General features: G+C 35.1%; 1 protein-coding gene across 1 annotated transcript in view; it reads left to right on the top strand.

The window, feature by feature from the left end:
- MS3_00003829 (uncharacterized protein) overlaps window positions 1-22,767 on the top strand; it is a 103,645-nt gene that overhangs the window by 71,158 nt on the left and 9,720 nt on the right. Inside the window, exons 7-9 of the mRNA XM_051211690.1 lie at window positions 3,732-3,857; window positions 12,321-12,544; window positions 16,809-17,229. Coding sequence (XP_051071778.1) covers window positions 3,732-3,857; window positions 12,321-12,544; window positions 16,809-17,229 — 771 coding nt within the window. The remainder of the gene's footprint in view (window positions 1-3,731; window positions 3,858-12,320; window positions 12,545-16,808; window positions 17,230-22,767) is intronic.

Raw genomic sequence — 22,767 nt, 5'->3', positions numbered from 1 at the left:
CTCTATTGCTAAGTACCGCATATAATGCTTACATTTTATGTTTATCTTAAAGTTGACAGACTAACCAGAACGTGATCTAGCGATTAGTGATATTGGCTAGGCAAATAACCTATCTACTCACCATAACTCACCTATAATTGTGTATAAACTACCATGCAACCACTGAAACATTTAGTTATCTGCTTCTCTCAATATATTCGTTGCCTTCGATTTCGTGAATTCATTCAATCTTTCCTACTGCAATTGATACTGTTACTACTTCCAATGCTTCGAGATTTGTTTTAGTAACTCCATCTTGTTGCACCCAAATAGTATGGTCACATGAAACGATACACATTTCTGTCAAGTCCTGTGCTGCATATGACTGACTGAATGACTTCCTATTCATGTACAAATATATTTAGAGACAGTTTCATAAGAACCAAAAGCGTGTTGGATAAATCTGTTGACGGGAAAAAATCAGTTTCCATACTTATCAAAATCAAAAATAAGAGGACGATTTCATTTAGATTGTCATATAAATGATCAAGAATCTCTCTGAAAAATTAATAATAGATTGACATGAATTTTCAAGTTATAAGGACAAAGTAAATCGGATATACTTATGAAATTGTCAGCAAGGAGTTGTGGAGAATGTTGACTTTCATTGAAATCGTGAACCGATCTGAGTAAGTCCACTATTGCAAAGTTGAGGGGACTTGATGGATATTTCCTTCTAATATAGTACTCGTCAGGAGCACACACCCACGAAACGGCCGTCCAGTCAACTAGCTTCGAGAGGAAATTTCCGAAGTTCTAGTGAGAAGCCGTGACCAGTGGGGCTAAGCCATGTCGAGTATGAGGCATTCGCTCACCGAAGACAATCGAAGATGTTCGTGCAATGCCATAGATTAATGGAGGTAAGACACTATTACGCTGGATGTCTGAATTTTAGTCGTTCATACGCGAGACTGAAGATCATGGCGTACGGAATCGCAGATGAGCACTGCAGAAGAATCCTATATTCGAACGAAACGGCCGTTCAGAGCTTCCAGGTTCTCAATAGTGGCCTAACTTAGATTAGTTTATGATTTCAGCGAAACGCTTGCAGCTAAAGTGCATGTCATTAGGTTTTGAAATGATAAAGGTGGTTCGTAGCTGAGAAAACGGATTTTGTTCCTGATTAGTTCTTATGGTGGACCAAAAAATCTAAGCATCTATACATAAGGAATTATCAAACTCTTACATACAACGGGTTAAAAATAATGTCAAAAGCAATAAATCGTCTGGTGGACTTATGCAATCATGCTATCATATCTGGAATACAATTTTAGATACGATCAAAGATATTCAAACGCCACAATAGATTATTATATCCTTCGACATTATAACCCTATTCATCTCGACTGAACCACAGAACATTTCCTTATTCGTCACCAATTATACAAATCACTCAGCGCTTATGACGCTTCAAAATCAAAGTTTAATTTAGCTCAACAAGTTGTGTGTAACAACATATTTCCGGTGAAACATGAAAACAAGAAAGACGTTCAATCGGATCACCGATATCCCGAATAATTACAGAAATAATAACGAAGAGACTAGAAACTTTAGTTTTACCAATGACCAAATCGAATTTGGATACGTTTTGAAAATGGCACATTTGTTATTACCATAAAAGATAAAGCGAAAAGTATTTATATTTTGGTCAATAAAATTCACATTAGTGATAGTATCGAAAACCAAACTACTATATTCGAATGTTCTGATCACAGTAGTTAATAAAAGAAAACTTGAGACTCAAGCATAACAGAAACTAACTCATATCTATCAAATCCTCATTTAGAAAAACAATGACTCATAAATTATGTGCTGATACTGTTCACATTAGCAAAGATATATTGCAGCATAACCACTGAATGGAAGATTAGAATAAAATAAATAACGGATGGGTTTCCTAAAATAGCTCAATTTTGTGGATTAGTTGAAGTTAGACAGCAGCACCGTTGGATGCCAGCTCAGTGGTTTAGTGGTTCAGCGCTCGCATGCGAGACTGATAGATTCTGGGTTCGAATCCCGCGGGGCGGGGTCGTGGATGCGCTCTGCTGAGGGGTCTCATACTAGGACGAAACGGCTGTCCAGTGCTTCCAGGTTTTCCATGGTGATCTAGCTTCACTTGATTCACGATCTTAACTACCAAAATTACTACAATCTCAAAAAAACCCTTCTGATGTTATCGTATTTTTTTAAGCAAGAAAAATATCTTTTCAATTTTTCTTCGTAACTAAAGATAATTTCATTTTGATCTATCTATCTATGCGTGATAAAATTTAGTGAATCTCTATGCTTGTTTGTTCAGTGCTTTATTTTTCAAATTGTATTCATCATTAGTTTTGCTATAATTCCATTTATACCGTTATTTTTGGCTTCAGTCTACATCCCTTAATTTACTCTGTTTCAACTCATTGCTTTTTTCTTTTATGATGAATCTGTAAATTAGATTTTTGTAAAAAAACCAAAATAATTTTACACGTCCTATCTTTTTCTTGTCTATTTTTTTTAAGAAATTTAATTTTTGATGAAACTGGTATTGTGTGTTCTGAATTTATTGACTACCTACTAGTTAATATTTGTTATGCATTGAGTTATGGATAGAAAAAAGATCTTGATAGGTTCGTATAAATGAAAGACAATGTGTCTTGGTACGAGTAATTACATAATAATGGAAGTAATAATAATAATAGTCTTATGATTCATATGGGGTATTCAAAAACAGTAGAATATTCTGAGTGAACCTCTGTTCTCGATAACTACCTTCTTAAATGACCTTTCAAATTTATAAATAGTACATTTTGGACGTAAACTAGTCGTAATCGGTGCTAAATTTCACTATTTAAAAAAAATGTTTATTAGACCTATTTGCTTACAGCTTAACTGAAAGATTTTAATAAAATAATGAATAAATCACTGTAGAACAAGATAATGAGGTAATTCAAAATAACTATCCGCTCGAATACAACTTGTTTTCGAAACGGTTGTAATCTTCATTAGAATTTTGTGAATTTACGGGTACATAGAACACATATATTTTCAAATTGCATTACTTGGTATTCAATCTATTTCTTCGTTTTGTAAACATTTATGAAAAAAGTTTCAGTTTATATGTTTTTGAACTTGAACTATTAAGCTGTAAATAATTCATTTTTCTAGATGTTATCGTCAAGGGAAACATTTGGAAACCTGTTGGTTGTTATTTACAACATAAGTTTCAGACTTCTTAGGAATGCACATTCACATCCCTAAAATTTGACAAAATCCAGGACCTATATTTTTCGTGGAGATCACGATATCTTTACATCCTTAAACGAGAATTCAACGACTCAGATTTCTAGCTTTATTCATCTTTCAACATGGTGTGGCCATCAAACAATTTCATTTGTAATAACTATCTCACAGACAACATGTTATAAATTACCAATCATTGCGTTCAGCTAGAAATTCAACAAAATTCACCTCAAGAGATAGGATTCTGAATTTGGCACCGTGTGAGCCCCGCTGTGAAATTCTAAACATGAGCGGAAAATGTATTTAATATTCTCTGGCCTCCAACACTTTACTAGTCAGCTAATGACGAAAACAGTCTTCTTATGTAATTTCCATTCAATATTATATTTTAAATAATTGTTTCGTTAGCTTAATTTTCAATCGTTTGTCATCTTAACCTTAAAAATACATTTTTTGTTTTGATAAAGTTACACATCGCAGCTGCTAGTGGCTTTGAAGAAGTTGTTTTATTTTTGTTAAAACGAGGAGCAAAAATTGATCTTCTTGATAAAGATGGTTGGCAAGCAATACATATTGCAGCTTGTTGGTGTCAAGTAAGTGTATATTATTCAATATGTGGTTTATGCTTACTCATGAGTAGCTTGTAGATTTATATAATTTGTGGAAACTGAATCTTATTTTTTATTGAAATCACCAGTCTATCTAGGTTAAACAAGCATTAAAGACTATCAAGCACTGAACAGCTATTTTGTTCTAGTATGGTAATCATTATTGACGCTCATTCACAACTTCCTAGAACCCTAGACATTTGGTCCCACACTCGAACGCTTAACTTTTAAACCACTGAGCTGGTATCCACTGGTGTACGAACTTAACTTCAACCCATCTAAGATACTACCTGACTACTTTTTCATCGTCTTTGCTAGTTATCTACCTCATACTGGACACAGTTGAACTTCAATGGTCAGAGCTTCTCATTAGAAATTCGGAAAATTTCTCCTTTAGCTAGTCACTAGTGGGAACATGATAATTATCGATTTGAGGAATTCTGGAGATTACGTTTTCTTCAAAAAATTAAAAAATATGTTGTTAAGAATTTTCCTTTGAATTCTTTTAAACTCTGATCATTACTGCTTAAGTGTCATCGTTTACAATGTTTTAATAAACCATTAGTATCGCTGATAGATAACAGTTGTTGAAATTTGAGAAATTACCAAGCATTACTTATTATTATTGTTTACTTTCTTATAGAATTTACATCTGCATTCAATAGGATCATAAACTTTCAATTTTGTCATCCTTTCTTTAACTGGTTTGTTAAAATATGAAAGGTAAAAATATCTTAATTCTAATTATGAGGTCTTTCATACCACAACAATGAACACTGTATTGAAATCTAATAAGATGTACTTTATTATGACAAGATCTATTATCCAATCCGACTATATTTGACACTGAAAATAGTCTTATCTCCCACATAATGATTTATCTGATTAACATACAGTACGAAAATATATATAGTGTTTCGTGGATGTCCATGTGTAGTCGGTCAAAAAGTGACCAAGTAGATCTCCTTATGTAATTAAATCTTTAACAATTAAGCATTATTAAAAAACCGTTTTAAACAAACGATAAATATAATGATATTTTTGTACTACCCACTTAGTGGTAATGTGGTATGTGCCACTTATATCGACAGACACAGGTAGTATGTAACATCAGTCAGAAGTGGAATCCCTGTTAGACGAAGGTTGAGGAGATCGGATTGAAAAGAACAGAAATGTAAATAAAGAATAATTGTAATAACAACAGGAATGAAGAAATTATAAAGTTTGTAAGAGACAATTGATGGAAGGTGTGCAAATGAAGTATTTAATTTATAATTCTCGTATTTCGCTAAGATATTCTGTAATTTTGTATATATTACCAATAAATTGACCTTCTCTAGCTACGTTCGCGATCACTACAATTTTTACATGATCAATCATAAGAATTCGTCTTTTTGAATGTTTCCCTCATTGACTGAATTATAATTAAGTGATAGAGTTGTAGATTTACAAAGTAGACTTAATAAAGTCACGAGGCTGATGTCCCTTCTGGTAACCAGAGCAACCATTTATTTAGGTACATGGAATGCTCGTACAATGTGGGAGACCGCGAGAGTCTTCCAAATTGACAAAATAAACAATCGAACATTGACAATATACGCTTATATAAATTAACTTTTGAAATTTTTCCAATTTACATACATATTAAACAAAAACTAAAAGTTATTCAAAGTGAGACTATAATTTATGGACGACCTTTGAGCGACGTTAGACTGACCTTGTGATCGTCCACATAATAACTAGGACCAAATGTGGATCATAAACCTGTGTAAGGAAGTATAATTACGATTTACAGTAGATGGTTAAAGTTAAGAATTAGATTTAAAGTTTTCATCACGAATTGACATAAGCTACAATGCCAAAACTCTTTTTAACCAAATGGACTAGTTAATTTCTCGTCAAAATCTAAGACTTGTTATCTTATACTCGATTAGTTCGTTCATAAATTATAGTCTCTCCGAAATAACATTTAATTGTCGAATTCATGAGTCAATGTAGACTAGACCATCATAGGAAACCTGGAAGTACTGAAGGGCCGTTTCGTCCTAATATGGGTCTCTTCAGCAATGCGCATCAACGTTTAACCATTTTTATGATGATTTAGCTTTAATTGACTGATAAATCCAAATATTCAATTACTACAATCTCTACATAACCTCTTTCTAAAATAACATTCCTCTTACATAATTTTAATAGATAAAATAATTTTTAAAAAAAGAAAATAAACCACAATTAAATATCCTAAATCAAATAAATTAGTTTTAGAGATTAAATGTAAAACAAAATTTAATGACTTGTTGTTTCAAAATTAGATTGTTTTCTAAATGAACTTAAAAAAAGAGAAACATTCATATAGATATTTAGAAGGAATTCATCTATATTCAATAAAAACTTTCATCTAAATTTGATCGAATAGTTTCACAATGTTTGAGCGCCGTGTTAATATGAGACATTAGGGAGGAAGAATGTATTTGTATGTATATATGACTGCAATTTACATTAATAGAATTTTACACCTTATTTCAAATCAAATTAATTGACTAATGTACAATCAATAACAATAACAGATAACAAGTGATGTTCGAGTAGAAAAATTATTAATAGCTGAAATGGTAGGTAAATTGTAATTACAGTTAGATTTAAATAATTTAGATCAATATTTTTTTCGATTAGATCCTCAACGGTCTTTACTCTAAAATATAGTAATGTTTATTATCAGAAGGGGTTTTGTGGAGATTTTAGTAATTCCAATAGTTGAGGTCATTAGTCAATTGAAGCTACACCACCATGGAAAACCTGGAAGCACTGGACGGCCGTTTCGTCGTAGTTTGGGACTGATAGGTCCTGGCTTCCACTCTCGCGAGCTGGGATCGTGGATGCGCACTTCTGATGAGTTCCATATATATATAGTTCTAAATTACAATATGGGAATTTTTCAAATTTAAATAAATCATTTATTTTACATGATCGAATGCATGAATTTATTCTGTTTATATACAGCTGTTCTATCTAATTTATTTATCTATCGATAAAATTAAAAACATTATCTCATGTTGTCTACTCATTAATTGATAATTTCCAAAGAGACAATAAATCATATTGGTTGACTTTGAAAAAGTTTTAAATTATAAAATATGGATTAAAACGAAAAAAATAGATGAAAAGAGTTTTATTATTTTTGAAATGGTGAACATGAGATAAAATTACCTATTTAGTTTTGATATCAGAAAGGGGTTTTTTGTGGATATTATAGTAATCGAATAGTTAAGATCATGAGTCAGTCGAAGCTAGAACGCCATGGAAAACCTAGAGGCACTAGATAGCCTTTTCGTCCTAACGTGGGACTCCTCAGCAGTGCGAATCCACGATCCCACTCCTCGGGATTTGAACACAGAATCTACAGGTCTCTAGCGCAGACGCCTAACCTCTAGATCATTGAGCTAGTGTCTAACGGTGTTAATGTCTAACTTCAGCATATGCTCACTAGTGACTGACTTCAAGAGGTATTTCCCGGAGTTCTAATGAGAAACAGAGACAAGTGGAGTTCAACCGAGTCTGTTGTGAAATAGTAACTCACTGAACACAACTGTGAACGTGGGGTTAGTTAGTTTTAATTAATAAAATATTTTGAATAACAACTGATTAACAAATAAACTTAAGTTTTATTCCTATTAAACTTCACCCCATTACAAAAGCTAGTGGCTATCTTCACTCAGTACGTTAGTGGATAATGCGATGGTATTTGAAGCGAACAATTCTGAGTACGAGACATGGAGTGAATATCAACTCTGACATGCAGGTATATCCAGCGGACAAGTTGTAAATGGGACGAAACGCGCGTTTTCGATTACACTTCTAACCATCATCATCTCTGCTTAAAACAAAATTTCTATTACATGGACATGGAAATTTATTCAGACTCTTATAATATTGGTTATAAATCACTAATTTAAAACATACACATGACCTACAGTAATGTCTCATATATAAAACAAGATGGTCAATCCTTTTTGCTGAGATCAAACTTTTAAATGTTTAATGTTTGTGAGTGCAAATCGATTATTATCTTTAGTGGTTTTCATTTAAAGAAGATAACAATAGATAACATCCCCTATCGATAAATTAAAATTTACTCTTCCACACTTAGTTATTTCATCTATCTATTAAATACACGATTGTATAGAAATACAAAGGCGTCCAATATATGTGTAGACTACATCCATTTGTCACGTGTCTCATTACTAAATTAAAAAGATCAACTCAATAGAATAAGCCAATGCCCCCAAACGCCCTGGTACGGTCGAGAGCGAGGAGAGTCCGCTCTCCCTCTAGAAATGATCTCACATGACTACGTGTATACTGCCACAGCCAGAGAAGTCCTACACACTGCCTTCTCGTGGCGGGTGTGTTGATTACTAAATTGAGTGGATGAGAAGCGAATGTCCGGATATCTAACCGGGTTGATAGACACGGAGGGTCCACCTAGTGGAGTTGGAAAACCATGATTCTAAACTAATGGTGCACATGGGCCCAAATATCCCGTAGGAACAAGTAACGTATAAACCAATTGTTGGTCACTGGCTACCATGGGGCTGCATCTTCCAACGTTGCCCTACTGCCTTGTGTACTAGACCTTTAGATCAAAGACTCGGAGTGTGGCCCCCTAAGAAAACCACTTACTTTTGTTTGAACACCCATGCAGTATCCAAGCTCTTACACAAAACAAATAATTTATGCAGTGCATATGTATCTTGTGCACTCTTTTACCGATATCTACGTGTTCAAATAAATATAAATAAATTAAACCAATGTAGTGAATGTTTATGAAAAATATCAATAGCCCTAGGTTCTTCTAAATTTATTTAAAATATAATTTTTACTGCTACTTAAGCAGATATTAATGAGTATATATTATATGGTTATCAACCGTACGTTTTGTTTGCCTTATAAGTTTTGGACTAGAAGCCTTTACATTATTGTGGGTAACGTAGACAATTAATTATTAACTGATTATTTATTATAATTAAAAAATAGGTAAAATATTAGGACATTGAAGTATTTGCAAAATTACTGTCAGTGAAAAATTTCCTTATATTTTTTTTAACAGCTCAGTAATCTATTCACGTTTACTGTCTAATGAATAACTTTTTTATATAATTAGTGTCAAGTGTTTCCCTCACTTAAATACGTATCTTGGAAGGGATGTTCATTTCAATCTTAATATATGAAGACCATACGAATGATGGCAATGATAGAATTTGCTATGTTTGAAGCGATTACAAGTTCACTTAGTCTGCAAACGGAACAAAGACTTGTGACCAAAGACCAATAAACTAGCTATTCTGATGCGTCCCATTCCCGCTAACTAAAGAGAGAAGTCAAAGCTCGAACGGGGAATTATCTTCCGCAAAAAGCCAGAAGCACGAGCGATAACAACAGACACAAATCAAAACGTATATATACAGCACAAAAGCATACTTGAGAAGCGTTACAAAATAGCATACTAAAAAACACAATGGACTAATAGCGTTTAAGATTCTCCCAAGCAAGAAAAATGACACGAAGGTAAAAAGAGCGCATTTGGCGCGAAAACAAAGAAATTTAAATTTTCAAAATAAAATTACAAAATTAGGACCTTTTCCAAGTGAGTTCTGGGGATCTAACGCCCCAAACAGAATTATGTGTAATTATCAATAATTGATAATCTCAAATACATTGAGTCTTATATATAGAACGGGGATAATAAATACATTTTTGTAACATCACAATGAGTAGAAAATCACATTTCTAACGTTGCATGACTTAATGTACTCTAAAACAGTGAATTACATTAAATCACGAAACATCAGAAATACAAATTTCTGCTTGTCGAAATACTACAGAAATATATTGATTAGAATTATGTGTAGTTTTAAATTTACTTCATATTGTTTACTTGAATCTTCCTATTGATGTTTAGGACTGCAATTGATCAGTCTCATATTGCATATGTATATACTGTGTGTATTGCTTTAATTCACAAGATAGACTCAGTAGCTAAGTGGATAATGCGATAGCGTTTGAAGCAAATGGTGCTGGGTTTGAGTCTCAGAGTGAACATCAACTCTGAAGTGTAGGTACATCCAGATGGTGAGTCTCAACTACGACGAAACGCGCGTCCTGGATTCCATTGCTAGCCACTATCCATGCTTACTTATGCGTAGTTTTTTTATTCGATTTCGTGTATCATGGGATGTATTACATTCATAATAAATTAATTATATAATTTACTCCTTTCGTTGTTCAATTTAGATAGGAGAAGTGTAATAGAAATGAGCAAACTTAATGTTAACGAGTAATTAATTCTTTGTTATTGGAAATGATCCAAGAGTTTTGCCTTCAATGATAAATAGGATTTTTTTTTCAATGTTTACAACCGCATCATATTTTGTATCACTAAGTGGAACATTATGGAAGTCATGTTTTTTCTAGTAGATGTTTATCTTAAGTCGTGATTTATGTTCAAGATAGATAATTAAGATCACTGTTGAGATCTAGGTTTTTTCAGATTGGAGAATTTTTCACATTATAGATAGTTTGTTTGCGCTTTAAGTGACCCAGTAGTAATAAATCTCAACTGAAACATAACGTACTTTCGAAATCTGAATTTTCACACTTCATTTAACGTCACACAAAATATACTTCATGTTGAGTCCTTTTTAGCTAAGTGGCTACATTTCAGATTTAGTCTATATCATGAAAGCCTTAATTGTTAGTGACTTATCAATACATTTATCACTGTAGCACTATTGTTAATGTTTACTTTTCTTCTCAGTTACTGATACTTGGAATCATAAAATAATGCGGGCTTTTTAAGAACCAGCTTTGACTGTTAATCATTGTGTAACTTAATTTCTCCATTTGAATTATACTTAGTAATCGTACCATACTCACGACTAGACAACAAACATTCTTAATAATCCTTTTAATAAGTGAATGTAATTTATGGTGAGTTTTTTATCATCACAAGAGATAAAACGATAGATATGTCCCAGAATATATCACATGGCAAGATTGTTATATGCAATGATAGTCAATCACATAATGGTTATTATGAGCACGATTCCTTAAAAAAACTAATCGTAATTCAAAGTTTTGAATGGTAATTTCTTTTATTGCATTTTGAAACAATATGGTTTCAATTTTGAAGCTGACGAGAAATCAAATTAATTTAATAGTTGAATTCATGAGACAAGTGAAGCTAGACTACCATAGAAAACCTGAAAGCACTGGACGGCCGTCTCGTCCTAGAATGCGACTCCTCAGCAATGTTCATCCACGATCCTGCACGCGGAATTAGAACCCAGGAATTATCGATCTCACGCGCGAACTCTGAACCTCTGAGCCAGCATTCAGTGGTGTTAATGTCTAACTTCAGCCAATTCACGAATTGGCTCATGAATTCAACTACTAAATTACTATAATATCCACAAAACCCCTCTCTGACTAGAAATCTTACATTTTCAATAATACATGATTGACATATCACTATAAATATAAAAACTAGTTTAACAGAACTTCTTTTCGACCGTTTTACTGGATTATACTCTTAAATAATATGTAAAAAACTTTGCATTCCAAGTGTTTTACATCTAATGTTGCTATAGTACAATAGCATTTGTTTGCCTTTGTTCGTTTAATAATTTACTTTAAAAAAGGAGCATAATTTCCTTCTAACTTATTCATTAAGATTATATCGAAGCAATCCGCACGGGATGCACATATGACAACAAGACGGATCAATTGTAGTCCTAAATAACAATAGGAAGATACACGTAAGACAACATCACATGAATTTAGTCATTAAGAATCTCGAATTTCTCAATCAAAGATAATGATTCTTATTCATGTTAATTATTTCTATGATTATTCGTTATATAAATCACTCTTTAAAATATAAGAAAAATATTAACCAATGAAATTGTGTTGAGTACTTGACATGTATTGTAGTGAAGCAGAACACAGGTGAGAACAAATGATTATATTAAGTACGAAATTACAGAAAAACCATACTCTAATACTTAATTTGTAAAATGTTCATTAATTGTCTCAGACTTTATTGTTCCTGTATTTCCATACCAATTGCTTTCTGGCCCCATTCTTCCCGTCTTGATCTTCTCAATCTTCTGCTGCGAAACATTATATTCCTGACTCGCGTTATATACTCCTTATGTCGATATAAGTAGTACACACCACAGTATTATTGATTGTTTTGAAATAAGCGTATTCATGATTTTACACACTAAAAATTTTTTTCTAGTATTCTGTAACAGTTAAAAGGTTGTTTTTGGAATCAATCAAAGTAAGCCATTTAAGATGATAATGTTTAACCATTGTATTATTATTCTTAATAAATTAAAATATAGAATATTCTCATTGATCTACTTGATATTTATTTTGTTTATTCAGTTAGAAATTGTTGAATTACTTGTAAATTTCGGTGCAGATATACTAGCTGAAACTAAAAATGGTGAAACAGTATTTGATATATGTGAAGATATTGAAATGCATACACGTCTAATTGAAATTAAACAAGAAGTAGAAAGAAAAAAATCTCAACAACAAGATTTACTTAATAAACCTGGTAAACCCCGTGAATTAGTACGTCGACGTAGTAGTACAAATCCAAGAAGGTAAACTGTTGAATAATAATGTATTATCCCGTTTTTTTCCTTGTTTATTTATAATTAGAAAATTTGTTAATTACTTTAACTATCCTTAAAAACTAAACGACTTATCAGATTTACACATTAGTTTGTATCGTATCATGAAATGATCGTGAAGATTTATAGATAAATACTATCAAATAGTGTGTTATTCACTGAGCTAGATGGTTTAACTGCAGAGTCTACATTATGATTCTGCATAATATTACTAGCAACTTCTATCTGAATTAGATGTCTGTTTTCACTGATATCGAGATAAGTATCAACACATAATTCTTATGATTATTGTAAATAAAGAATTCGAAATTTGTGAATATTTGTAACAAATCACTTTAAGCTTTACATTTATAATGAAAACTATAGAATATAATACATTCAACATTCTACAAGTTGAAATCTCTCCTTTAGTAAATTTGATTTATCAGATGTTTTGTGGAGATTTTAGCAATCTCAATAGTTGAAATCATGAGTCCATTGAAAATAGACCACTGTGGAAAACCTGGAAGCACTGGACGGCCGTTTCGTCCTAGTGTGGGACTCCTCAGCAGTGCACATCCACGATCCACTCCCCCCACACGAGATTCGAACCCAGGACAATTATATCCATCATAATTGTGCTAATTGAAAAAAATTCAAATAGTGTGGAATTCATAGGTAGAAAGAAACAACTTTTTAGTATTCCCTTATTTCCAATGAGTCTCTAACTGTTGATAATCATATTAATAAAACTTATATATATATAAATATTATAACATAAAATTGACCTCAATAACACCAAACAAATTATGGACAGATTATTTTATTTACCGATTATGTTTTTCATGTAAACATAAACTGTGTATTGATTAACTTAACCCCCTTTAATGATGTATACATTAGTGTATGTTATGAAAATAAGATGCGTTAATTATTTTCTTTCAATAGAATTCAAATGAATCTCATCATGACACAATAGTTATTTTAATGAAAATTATATGTCATAATATTCAACGTTTTCTTTGTAAAATCTATATAGGTCTATAATGTACTTAATCTAGAAAATTAAAAGTTGACATAACAATTCGTTCTTTTCATCTTGATTCGAAATGAAAGATGGATGATGGGTAGAAGGGAAATCCAGGACGCGCGTCTCATCCTATTTAGGACACGTCAGCTGGATGTACAAGCAGATGGCCATCGAGACTCAGTAGCTAAATGGATAGTAAGATGGTGTTTGAAGTGAACGGTACTTCATTCATGTCACGGAGTGAACAAGAACTCTGGAATGAAGGTACATTCAGCTGACGAGTCCCAAATAGGACAAAATGCGCGTCCTGCTAGCCACTATCCGTCTTTGCTCACAACGTTTGTGACATAAGGCAATATCGAGGCAATCCGCACATGTTGCACATATGAAATCAACAGACTGATCAATTTCAGTACTAAATAACAATGGCAAGATGCAAACAAACGAAACAAGTGAATTCCAAGTGATATTGATAGATGAATATATTGTTTGCTGTATTGTAACCAATGTTATCTAAAATTAACTCATATTATACATTCTAGAATGTTCAGTTCGTATTTTTTAAAGAACTAGAATGTCATAATAATAAATATAAACAGTAAAATATTAATTCAGTTTGAATGTACAATAATTAAGTAGTGGAATGAATGTAATTAGTTTTGAGTAGATAGGAAAAGAAATGATTTAACTAAAGATGTTTAGGTAATTCAGTGAAATTTTACTTCAATGGAAAAAAAATACATCAAATATGACGTAATAATAACAATTGTTAAAACCTATAAATCTGTACGAACATAAATTGCTCTCAAATGCCCTGGTACGGCCGAGGGTAGGGAGAGTCAGTTCTCCCTCTAGAAATGATCTCACATGACTACGTGTATACTGCCACAGCCAGACAACTCTTACCCACAGCAGGGGTGTTCTTTACGAAATCGAGATGAAAAGCGAATGTCCGGATATCTAACCGGGTTGGTAGACACGGAGGGTCCACCTAGTGGAGTTGGAAAACCATGATTCTAAACTAATGATGCACATGTGCTCCAGGATCCTGAAGGAATAAATAACGTATGAGCTAATGGTTGGTCACTGACCACCATGGGGCTGCATCTTCCAACGTTGCTCTCCTGCCTCGTGGATTAGATCTCTAGGTCAAAGACTCGGAGTGTGGCCACTTACTGTGGTTCGGGCACCCATGCAGTATCCAAGCTCTTACACAAAACAAATGATTTATGTGGCGCATATGTATTTGGTGCCTTCTTGTACCAATGTTTATGTGTTTAAATTAATAAAAAATAAATTACACATAAAATTACCGATTTGTAACGTTTTTTTAAAATTAGGGTTTTTGGAAATTTGTTTGGGTTGTTTAAGGTTTTGTAAAAAGAACTTTCATTTAGCATATTATGCATATAATCTGAACTAGGAAATTGTTAGTATTCAATAATACCAAAATGTTTAACTTAATCATCCTTTATCTTACCCAGTAATTATAATACTACTCAACAAACCAAAGACTGTAGTCATTTATAACGATCCATAACCTGTAAGTAATCATCAGTCAGTCAGCTACAACGTAGGACCAGCCACATATATTCATCGGTCCAAGTTGCCACACCTCATTAGCACAACAAGATGAACAACGGATTCATAGAAATAGTTAAGTCAGCGGTGGTAATATATAAGAGAAAGATTGCATATAGAGATATAGTACAAGAAGAAAGAATTGGTTCGTAGAAAGAAAGATATGAAGTGATTTTAATCTCTTAGTTTAAGGGAAGACAGAGAGTGTATACACCGACGCCATTGTGATCGATTCTGAGCCATGTCACCAAGAGTCTCCAACCATTGGTTACGAAAGTCACGCGGACCCCAACCAAGTAGTCTGCATCTACCAACATGGCACAGACTAGAAGTTAGTGTCTTCAAGCACTGATGCCACGTTTTGGTTTGGCCGGCCCTAACTGTCTTCCAACCATCCCCAACACTCGTCAGCATTGCACGTCGTGGTAATCGGTGTTCAGGCATACGTAACACGTGGCCCAACCATCTCAGTCGATGAAGATTCATAACCTCATCAACTGATTTACCATCATTTCCTAATACCCTGCGTCTAACCTCACTATTACTTACCCGGTGATCCCAGCAGATGCCAGCAATATTTCTAAGGCATCTGTGGTCAAATACAAGTAGCTTACGAGTGTCTTCTACTCCTGATGGCCATGTTTCGCTGCCGTAAAGTAAAACAGAACGGACTACCGCGCAGTATACTCGTCCTTTTATTGATAGACGGATATCTCGCCTTCGCCATAGGTGACGCAAGTTGGCAAAAGCCAAGCAAGCTTTTCGAATCCGTGCTGAGATTTCGTCGGACATCAACCCATTAGGGCTGATCAGACTTCCAAGATAAGTGAAGTAGTCAACGCGTTCGACTACTTCACTCCCTATCCTTAGTTCAGGTGTTGAAGGAGGCCAGTCCTAAAGCAACAACTTACATTTAGGGGGAGAGAAGCACGTTCCAAACATTCTGGGCATTGTTGCTCAGTGCTGTTAAAAGACTGCATTTTCTCAGCATCGTCACCAAACAGGACTATATCATCTGCGTATTCTAAGTCGATAAGTGGACCTCCTGGATGGAGATCAATACCCGAGAATTCAGTCGACGAGAATGTTATTTCCATCAGTAGATCTATGATGAAGTTAAACAAAAATGGAGAAAGTGGACAGCCTTGACGGACACCACTTGAGGTTGCAAAAGCAGATGACAGTTCGCCATAAGCACTCAAGACCACTGTAAGTAATCACTGAACTTTATGACAGAATAGAGAGAAAATGAGATATTTCTTCTGAGAGGAAAATATATATTTCACAACTAAAAATAATCCATACTAAGTTATTATTATATATTTTAAATGATTTTATTTTATCTTAAGCGGCATCATACTGATTTATTATTTTTAAATAAATGGTTAGAGGTTTATTTTCATTCGATTCTGACCTTATTCGGAGAAATAATGAAAATCGACATTTTAGTTTAGTTTGGAGCTTCCATAACTGTATATACCACAAAATGTAGAACATGAAAATTTTATAAGGAGTGAAAAAACTTTCAATCACTGAGCTGGAGTGCATCAACTTCCATTTTTAACTTTCCACATATATATATTTCGGTTATTTTTTTGTTGAAGAAATATTTTGGATATACTCTATGTTTTAATTTCATTGCAGTGCATCTATTCGTCGAACAAGTATGAGAGAGAAAAAAATGATCTCTTGGAAAGAAGCTAAACAAGAGGCTGAAATGCGTGGTGTAGCTACAGCATCATCAGATGAAAAGAATACATCAAAACCTTTATGTCCTATACCCAATGGATCTACAGATCATATTCTTCAAAAATCTACAACCTATCCAGAATCCCATGAACTTACTAGTCCCAAAACCATTCGTGGTTCCACACGTAGTTCACATCCCGGTCATTCCTCAAAATCTTCAATCCCACCAACATCGTCTCCAATTTTAGCTGGTGTAGTAACGCATCATGGTAGCTCTTGGTCAGGCAAAGTACAACAAAACGACACTGTTACTGAAGTTAACGGTCCTACTCCATCACCTAATCTTCGTAATTCATCCAGAATAAAAGATAAAGAGGTTTGTTATTACGTTTCGTCATAAAACAGCTCCACTTTTAGTGAACATTCATGTATGCATAGAATCAGTGTTTTTCAGGCAAAATAAGTTGACAGACGAAATCATAGAACAATGTATTTGAAACATCGCCGAGTAATTCAATCAATGATAATGTTGTCGTCTTTTTCCGTATAGAAACCAATTTTTTCAAAGGTTTCTTTCAGAACTGTAGACTTATTGAACACCAGGTGTTTACTTATCAATCATTCAGTCACTGACGACTTATCAAATCAGTTCTTAACGTTTATATATGTTTGGTACAAGCAGTAGGGTTTCTCATATGTACTCCGTCTGACTGAGTTAATCACATATTTTACATTATTAAGCTTATTATATATTACCAAAGAACATATGTATAATTCTCAATGGTATACAGATTTAAAGCCCAATGTCCTAATAATATATTTCGATTTAGTCACTAAAATCATCATCAGTTAGATAACTATACCATATGACTTTGTCTATCTATTTAAACTACTAATATCATGTTCTAATCAATTAGCGATATATTCGTCTAGAATGATATCAGAACAGCGTCAAACATATGATATATTGGTATAAGTCACTATACCCTCTATAGTATGTAAATTGATCTCCTTGATAAATCGTAACTAGTACTCTAATAGCTACCCAGTTGTGTGGAATTCCCGAATATCATGAACGGTTTATCAAAAAGGATCTTACCAAGCGCGGACTCTTAACAGTCTTAAAGAAGTAACTTACTCCATCAAGTTCAAGTTTATAAATCACTTTATAAAACCATTCGAAAAGTTGGTTATTGTAATAAACTAGAAGCATAAAAAGAAAATTACTCTAAACTTTAAGCTTATCTCACTATCTACTAATTATTCACTTAAAATCAATTACTTACTTACTTACGCCTGTTACTGCCAATGGAGCATAGGCCGCCGACCAGCATTCTCCAACCCACTCTGTCCTGGGCCTTCTTTTCTAGTTCCATCCAATTCTTGTTCATTTCTCTCATGTCTATCTCCATTTCCCCGCGTAATGTGTTCTTTGGTCTTCCTCTTTTCCTTTGGCCTTCAGGATTCCATGTGAGAGCTTGTCTTGTGACGCAGTTGGGTGCTTTCCTCAATGTGTGTCCTATCCACTTCCAGCGCTTCTTCCTGATTTCTTCCTCTGCTGGGATCTGGTTTGTTCTCTCCCACAGTACGTTGTTGCTAATAGTGTCCGGCCAATGGATCTGAAGTATTTTGCGTAGACAATTGTTAATAAACACCTGTATTTTCTGGATGATGGCTTTCGTAGTTCTCCAGGTTTCTGCCCCATATAGTAGGACTGTCTTGACATTTGTATTGAAAATCCTGACCTTGGTGTTGGTTGACAGTTGCTTTGAGTTCCAGATGTTCCTCAGTTGTAAATATGCTGCTTTTGCTTTGCCAATCCGCGCTTTCAAATTTGAATCAGATCGACCCTGTTCATAAATGATGCTGCTCAAATATATAAAAGTTTTTACATCTTCCAAATCTTCTCCGTCAATTGTGATTGGATTGGTCCATACTGTGTTGTATGGGGGACACGAGATCGAATCCGCCAGGGAGCACCAGTTCCCTCAAGATTACAGGTACACCTTGCTGACGAGTGCCAAGTAGCACGAAACCCGGGTCCAGGGTTTCCTGTTGACTACCTCCAACCACCATCTAATCTCAATACATAGTGCCCGCAGTGTCGAGTCACCTAGACTGGTGGCCACATTGCAACATGATCGATAGCATTCGATCTGCACTAATAGGGACTAGACAAGCATGAGATTGATCACCACCCAGTGATCAATCAATTGTGGGAATCTTACTTTTCCCTTTGTGTATATTGAGACCTACTGCTGCTGAGGCTGCTGCTACACTGGTCGTCTCCTGCATTCGTTGTTGCGTTTGGGATAGAAGGGCCAGATCATCTGCGAAGTCTAGATCGTCCAACTGCATCCTAGATGTCCATTGTATCCCGCGCTTCCCTTCAGACGTTGACGTCTTCATGATCCAGTCGATCACCAGGAGAAAGAGAAAGGGTGAGAGTAAGCAGCCTTGCCTGACACAGGTCTTCACTTCGAACGACTTTGTCAACTGTCCTCCATGCACAATTTTGCAATTTAATCCATCGTATGAGTTCTGTATGATATTGACTATCTTCTGAGGCACGCCGTAGCGTCGAAGAAGTTTCCATAGTGTTGTTCTGTCCACGCTATCAAATGCTTTTTCGTAGTCAATGAAGTTGATGTAGAGTGATGAATTCCATTCAATTGATTGTTCCACAATGATCCGTAGAGTTGCGATTTGGTCTGTACACAATCTATCCTTACGGAATCCTGCCTGTTAGTCACGAAGTTGGGCGTCTACGCAGTCCTTCATCCTGTTTAACAATACCCTGTTGAAGACTTTTCCCGGTATTGAGAGAAGAGTGATGCCCCTGTAGTTATCACAGTTGCCGAGATCGCCTTTCTTCGGTATTTTGATCAGGAGTCCTTCTTTCCAGTCTTTTGGTACTTGTTCCTCATCCCAAATCTTATTGAAGAGAATGTGGAGTATCCTTGCAGTTGCCGCTACGTCTACTTTTAGTGCCTCTGCTGGAATGTTGTCTGGTCCTGCTGCTTTGCCACTCTTGATTTGTCTGATGGCCATGCTGATTTCTTCAATTGTTGGTGAGCCAACATTGATTGGGAGGTCCGTGGGTGCTGCTTCGATATTGGGTGGGTTCAGTGGGGCTGGTCGATTCAAGAGTTCTTTGAAGTGTTCTACCCACCTGTTTTGTTGCTCTTCAATGTTGGTGATTACCTCGCCTTCCTTGCTTTTGACTGGTCGTTCTGGTTTGCGGCGATTTCCAGAGAGTTTCTTTGTCGTGTCATACAATTGTCTCATGTTTCCTTCTCTTGCAGCCTTTTCCGCCGTCGTTGCTAAATCTTCCACATATTTACGTTTGTCGGTTCTGATGCTCCTCTTCACTTGTTTATTTACTTCTCTGTATTCAGCTTGTGCCTTGGATTTTTCTGCTCTTGTTCGACTGGTATTGATTGCTGCCTTCTTGTTCCTTCTTTCTTGAATCTTATCCAGTGTATCAACAGTGATCCATTCCTTGTGATGGTGCTTCTTGTGACCCAGGACCTCATGACATGTTGAAGTGATTGCCTCTTTGATCCCCTTCCAGTTGCTCTCCACAGTAGTTCCTTCTCCATTAAGTAGATCACGAAAGGCCTGGAACTTGTTGCTGAGGACTATCTTGAATTTGTTGAGTTTGTTAGTATCCTGAAGAAAGGCCGTATTGAACTTTTGTGATATTGTCCGCCCCGTCGTCCAGTGCTTCTTGAGTCTCAATTTCATCTTGGCGACCAGTAAGTGATGATCTGATGCTATATCAGCTCCTCTCTTGGTTCTCACGTCCTCTATAGTCCTCCTGAACGTTTTGTTGATGCAAATATGGTCGATTTGGTTTTGTGTAGAGTGATCCGGTGAAGTCCATGTGGTTTTGTGTATGCATTTATGTGGGAATATGGTGCCGCCTATGACCAGTTTATTGAAGGCACATAGATTTGCAAATCTCTCACCGTTTTTGTTTCTTTCTCCCAGTCCGTGTCGTCCCATGATGTCTTCATATCCAGTGTTGTCCGTTCCAACCTTGGCACTGAAATCTCCCATCAGAATGGTCAGGTCCTTTGTTGGGCACTTCTCGACGATTGACTGCAGCCTATTGTAGAATTGATCTTTAGCGTCTTCATTGAAGTCGTTGGTAGGCGCATAGCATTGGATGATGTTCATTGAAACACCCTCTTTCTTTGTTTTGAACGAGGCTTTGATGATCCTTGGTCCATGAGATTCCCATCCTATAAGCGCATTTTGCGCTTGTTTGGACAGAATCAATGCAACTCCTTGTGTATGTGATGCATTTTCTTCTTCATGGCCGGAGTATAACAGGAGCTCTCCTGTAGTTAGTCGTTGTTGTCCAACTTGTGTCCAATGTGTTTCACTGATCCCAAGTACCTCTAGATTGTATCTTCTCATTTCTGCAGCAATTTGGAAGGCTCTCCCGGTGTCCCACATTGTACGAACATTCCATGTACCTAAATAAATGGTCGCTCTGGTTGTCAGAAGGGGCATCGGCCTCGTAACTTCGAAGGAATTCGGCTTTCATCATGAGGCGTCATAGTTCTTATAAATGGAGACCTTCTGACTCTAAGGGCAGAGTTTAAGTGGTTTGAATAATTTTTTCTGGTTAGCGTGTTTTTAGCGAGTTAGTTTTCTACGGGATGAGGACGCTAACCCCATGCCCAACCCTCCTCCTTTATCCGAGCTTGGGACCGGCAGTAGCCTCCGGAGGGACTCCAGGCGGAGTTTGTATTACCTTACATAACATGTTAATAACGTTGGATAATAATTCACCTGAATCAACCCTTTAAAAACGGTCACCTCATCTCCACTTTCGACGCAACACTGGTGTCTACCATTTTATTAGTGTTTACCACCAGCTTTGCCCCCGGAGGGACTCCAGGCGCAGTTACTTAAAATCAATAGAAATCATTATTTCTGCATTCATCACACTCTTGTCTTTCTTCAATTTTCAAATTGGTCGCCGTTTTTTAACCATTCTCATTATTTCTTGCAATTGTTACTTTTTCCATTTCAGGATGTGTTGATCTGAGCTTGTTTATTTCTTTATGTAAAAAAACCAAACACGACTTTTTTAAAAATTATTATATTATTTAATAGTTGAATTCATAGGTCTATTTAAGCTAGACTACCTTAAAATCATTGGATGGTTGTTTCGTCCCAGTATGGAACTCCTCGGCAGTGCGCATCCAGGGTTCGAACCCTGGGCCACCGGCCTCGCGCTTAAGTTATAGACCACTGAGCCGGTATCCAACGGTGTTAATGTCTAATGTCCACTGTATTGCACGACCGTCCACCATTGCCTTCAGTAAGTAATTGCTTCATAACAGATACGGTTGAACTCCACTAGTCACGGCTACTCACTAGGACTCCAGGAAGCACATCTTGTAGTCAGTCACTAGTGAGTATATAATAATTATTATCAGAATGACGGTTTGTGAAAATAATCAGAGTGGTCTAGCTTAAATCAACTTATGAGTTCAATTATTAAATTACTACAATTTTCACAAACCCTCATTCTGATAATATATTATTTATCAATTTGTTGTAACCGATTAATTCATTAGTTCACTTGTTATAACCGTTATTAATAATCAATATTTAATTTGTTATTTATAAAATGAAGTTAATTACTCTTATGAATTTATTTTTCGGTAATAATCTACCGGCAAAGAATATTTTAATGTTTTCTAATATGTTAAGAATTTACTGATTAATAAAACCTATAAATAGATAAGATTGTAAATCACGAATATATGAAATTGTAATTTATTTAAACAATTACAATTACATTTTGTCAATCATAACAATTTAATTAATAGTTATTGATTTTAGACGAATGAATTAGTGGAATTTTTGACTACACTATCTCATAAATCAATTC

The sequence above is a fragment of the Schistosoma haematobium genome, chromosome ZW, assembly GCF_000699445.3.
Source record: "Schistosoma haematobium chromosome ZW, whole genome shotgun sequence".
NCBI lineage: Eukaryota > Metazoa > Platyhelminthes > Trematoda > Strigeidida > Schistosomatidae > Schistosoma > Schistosoma haematobium.
The sequence above is the reverse complement of the archived record's forward strand: the minus strand, read 5'-3'. Positions and strand labels throughout refer to the sequence as shown.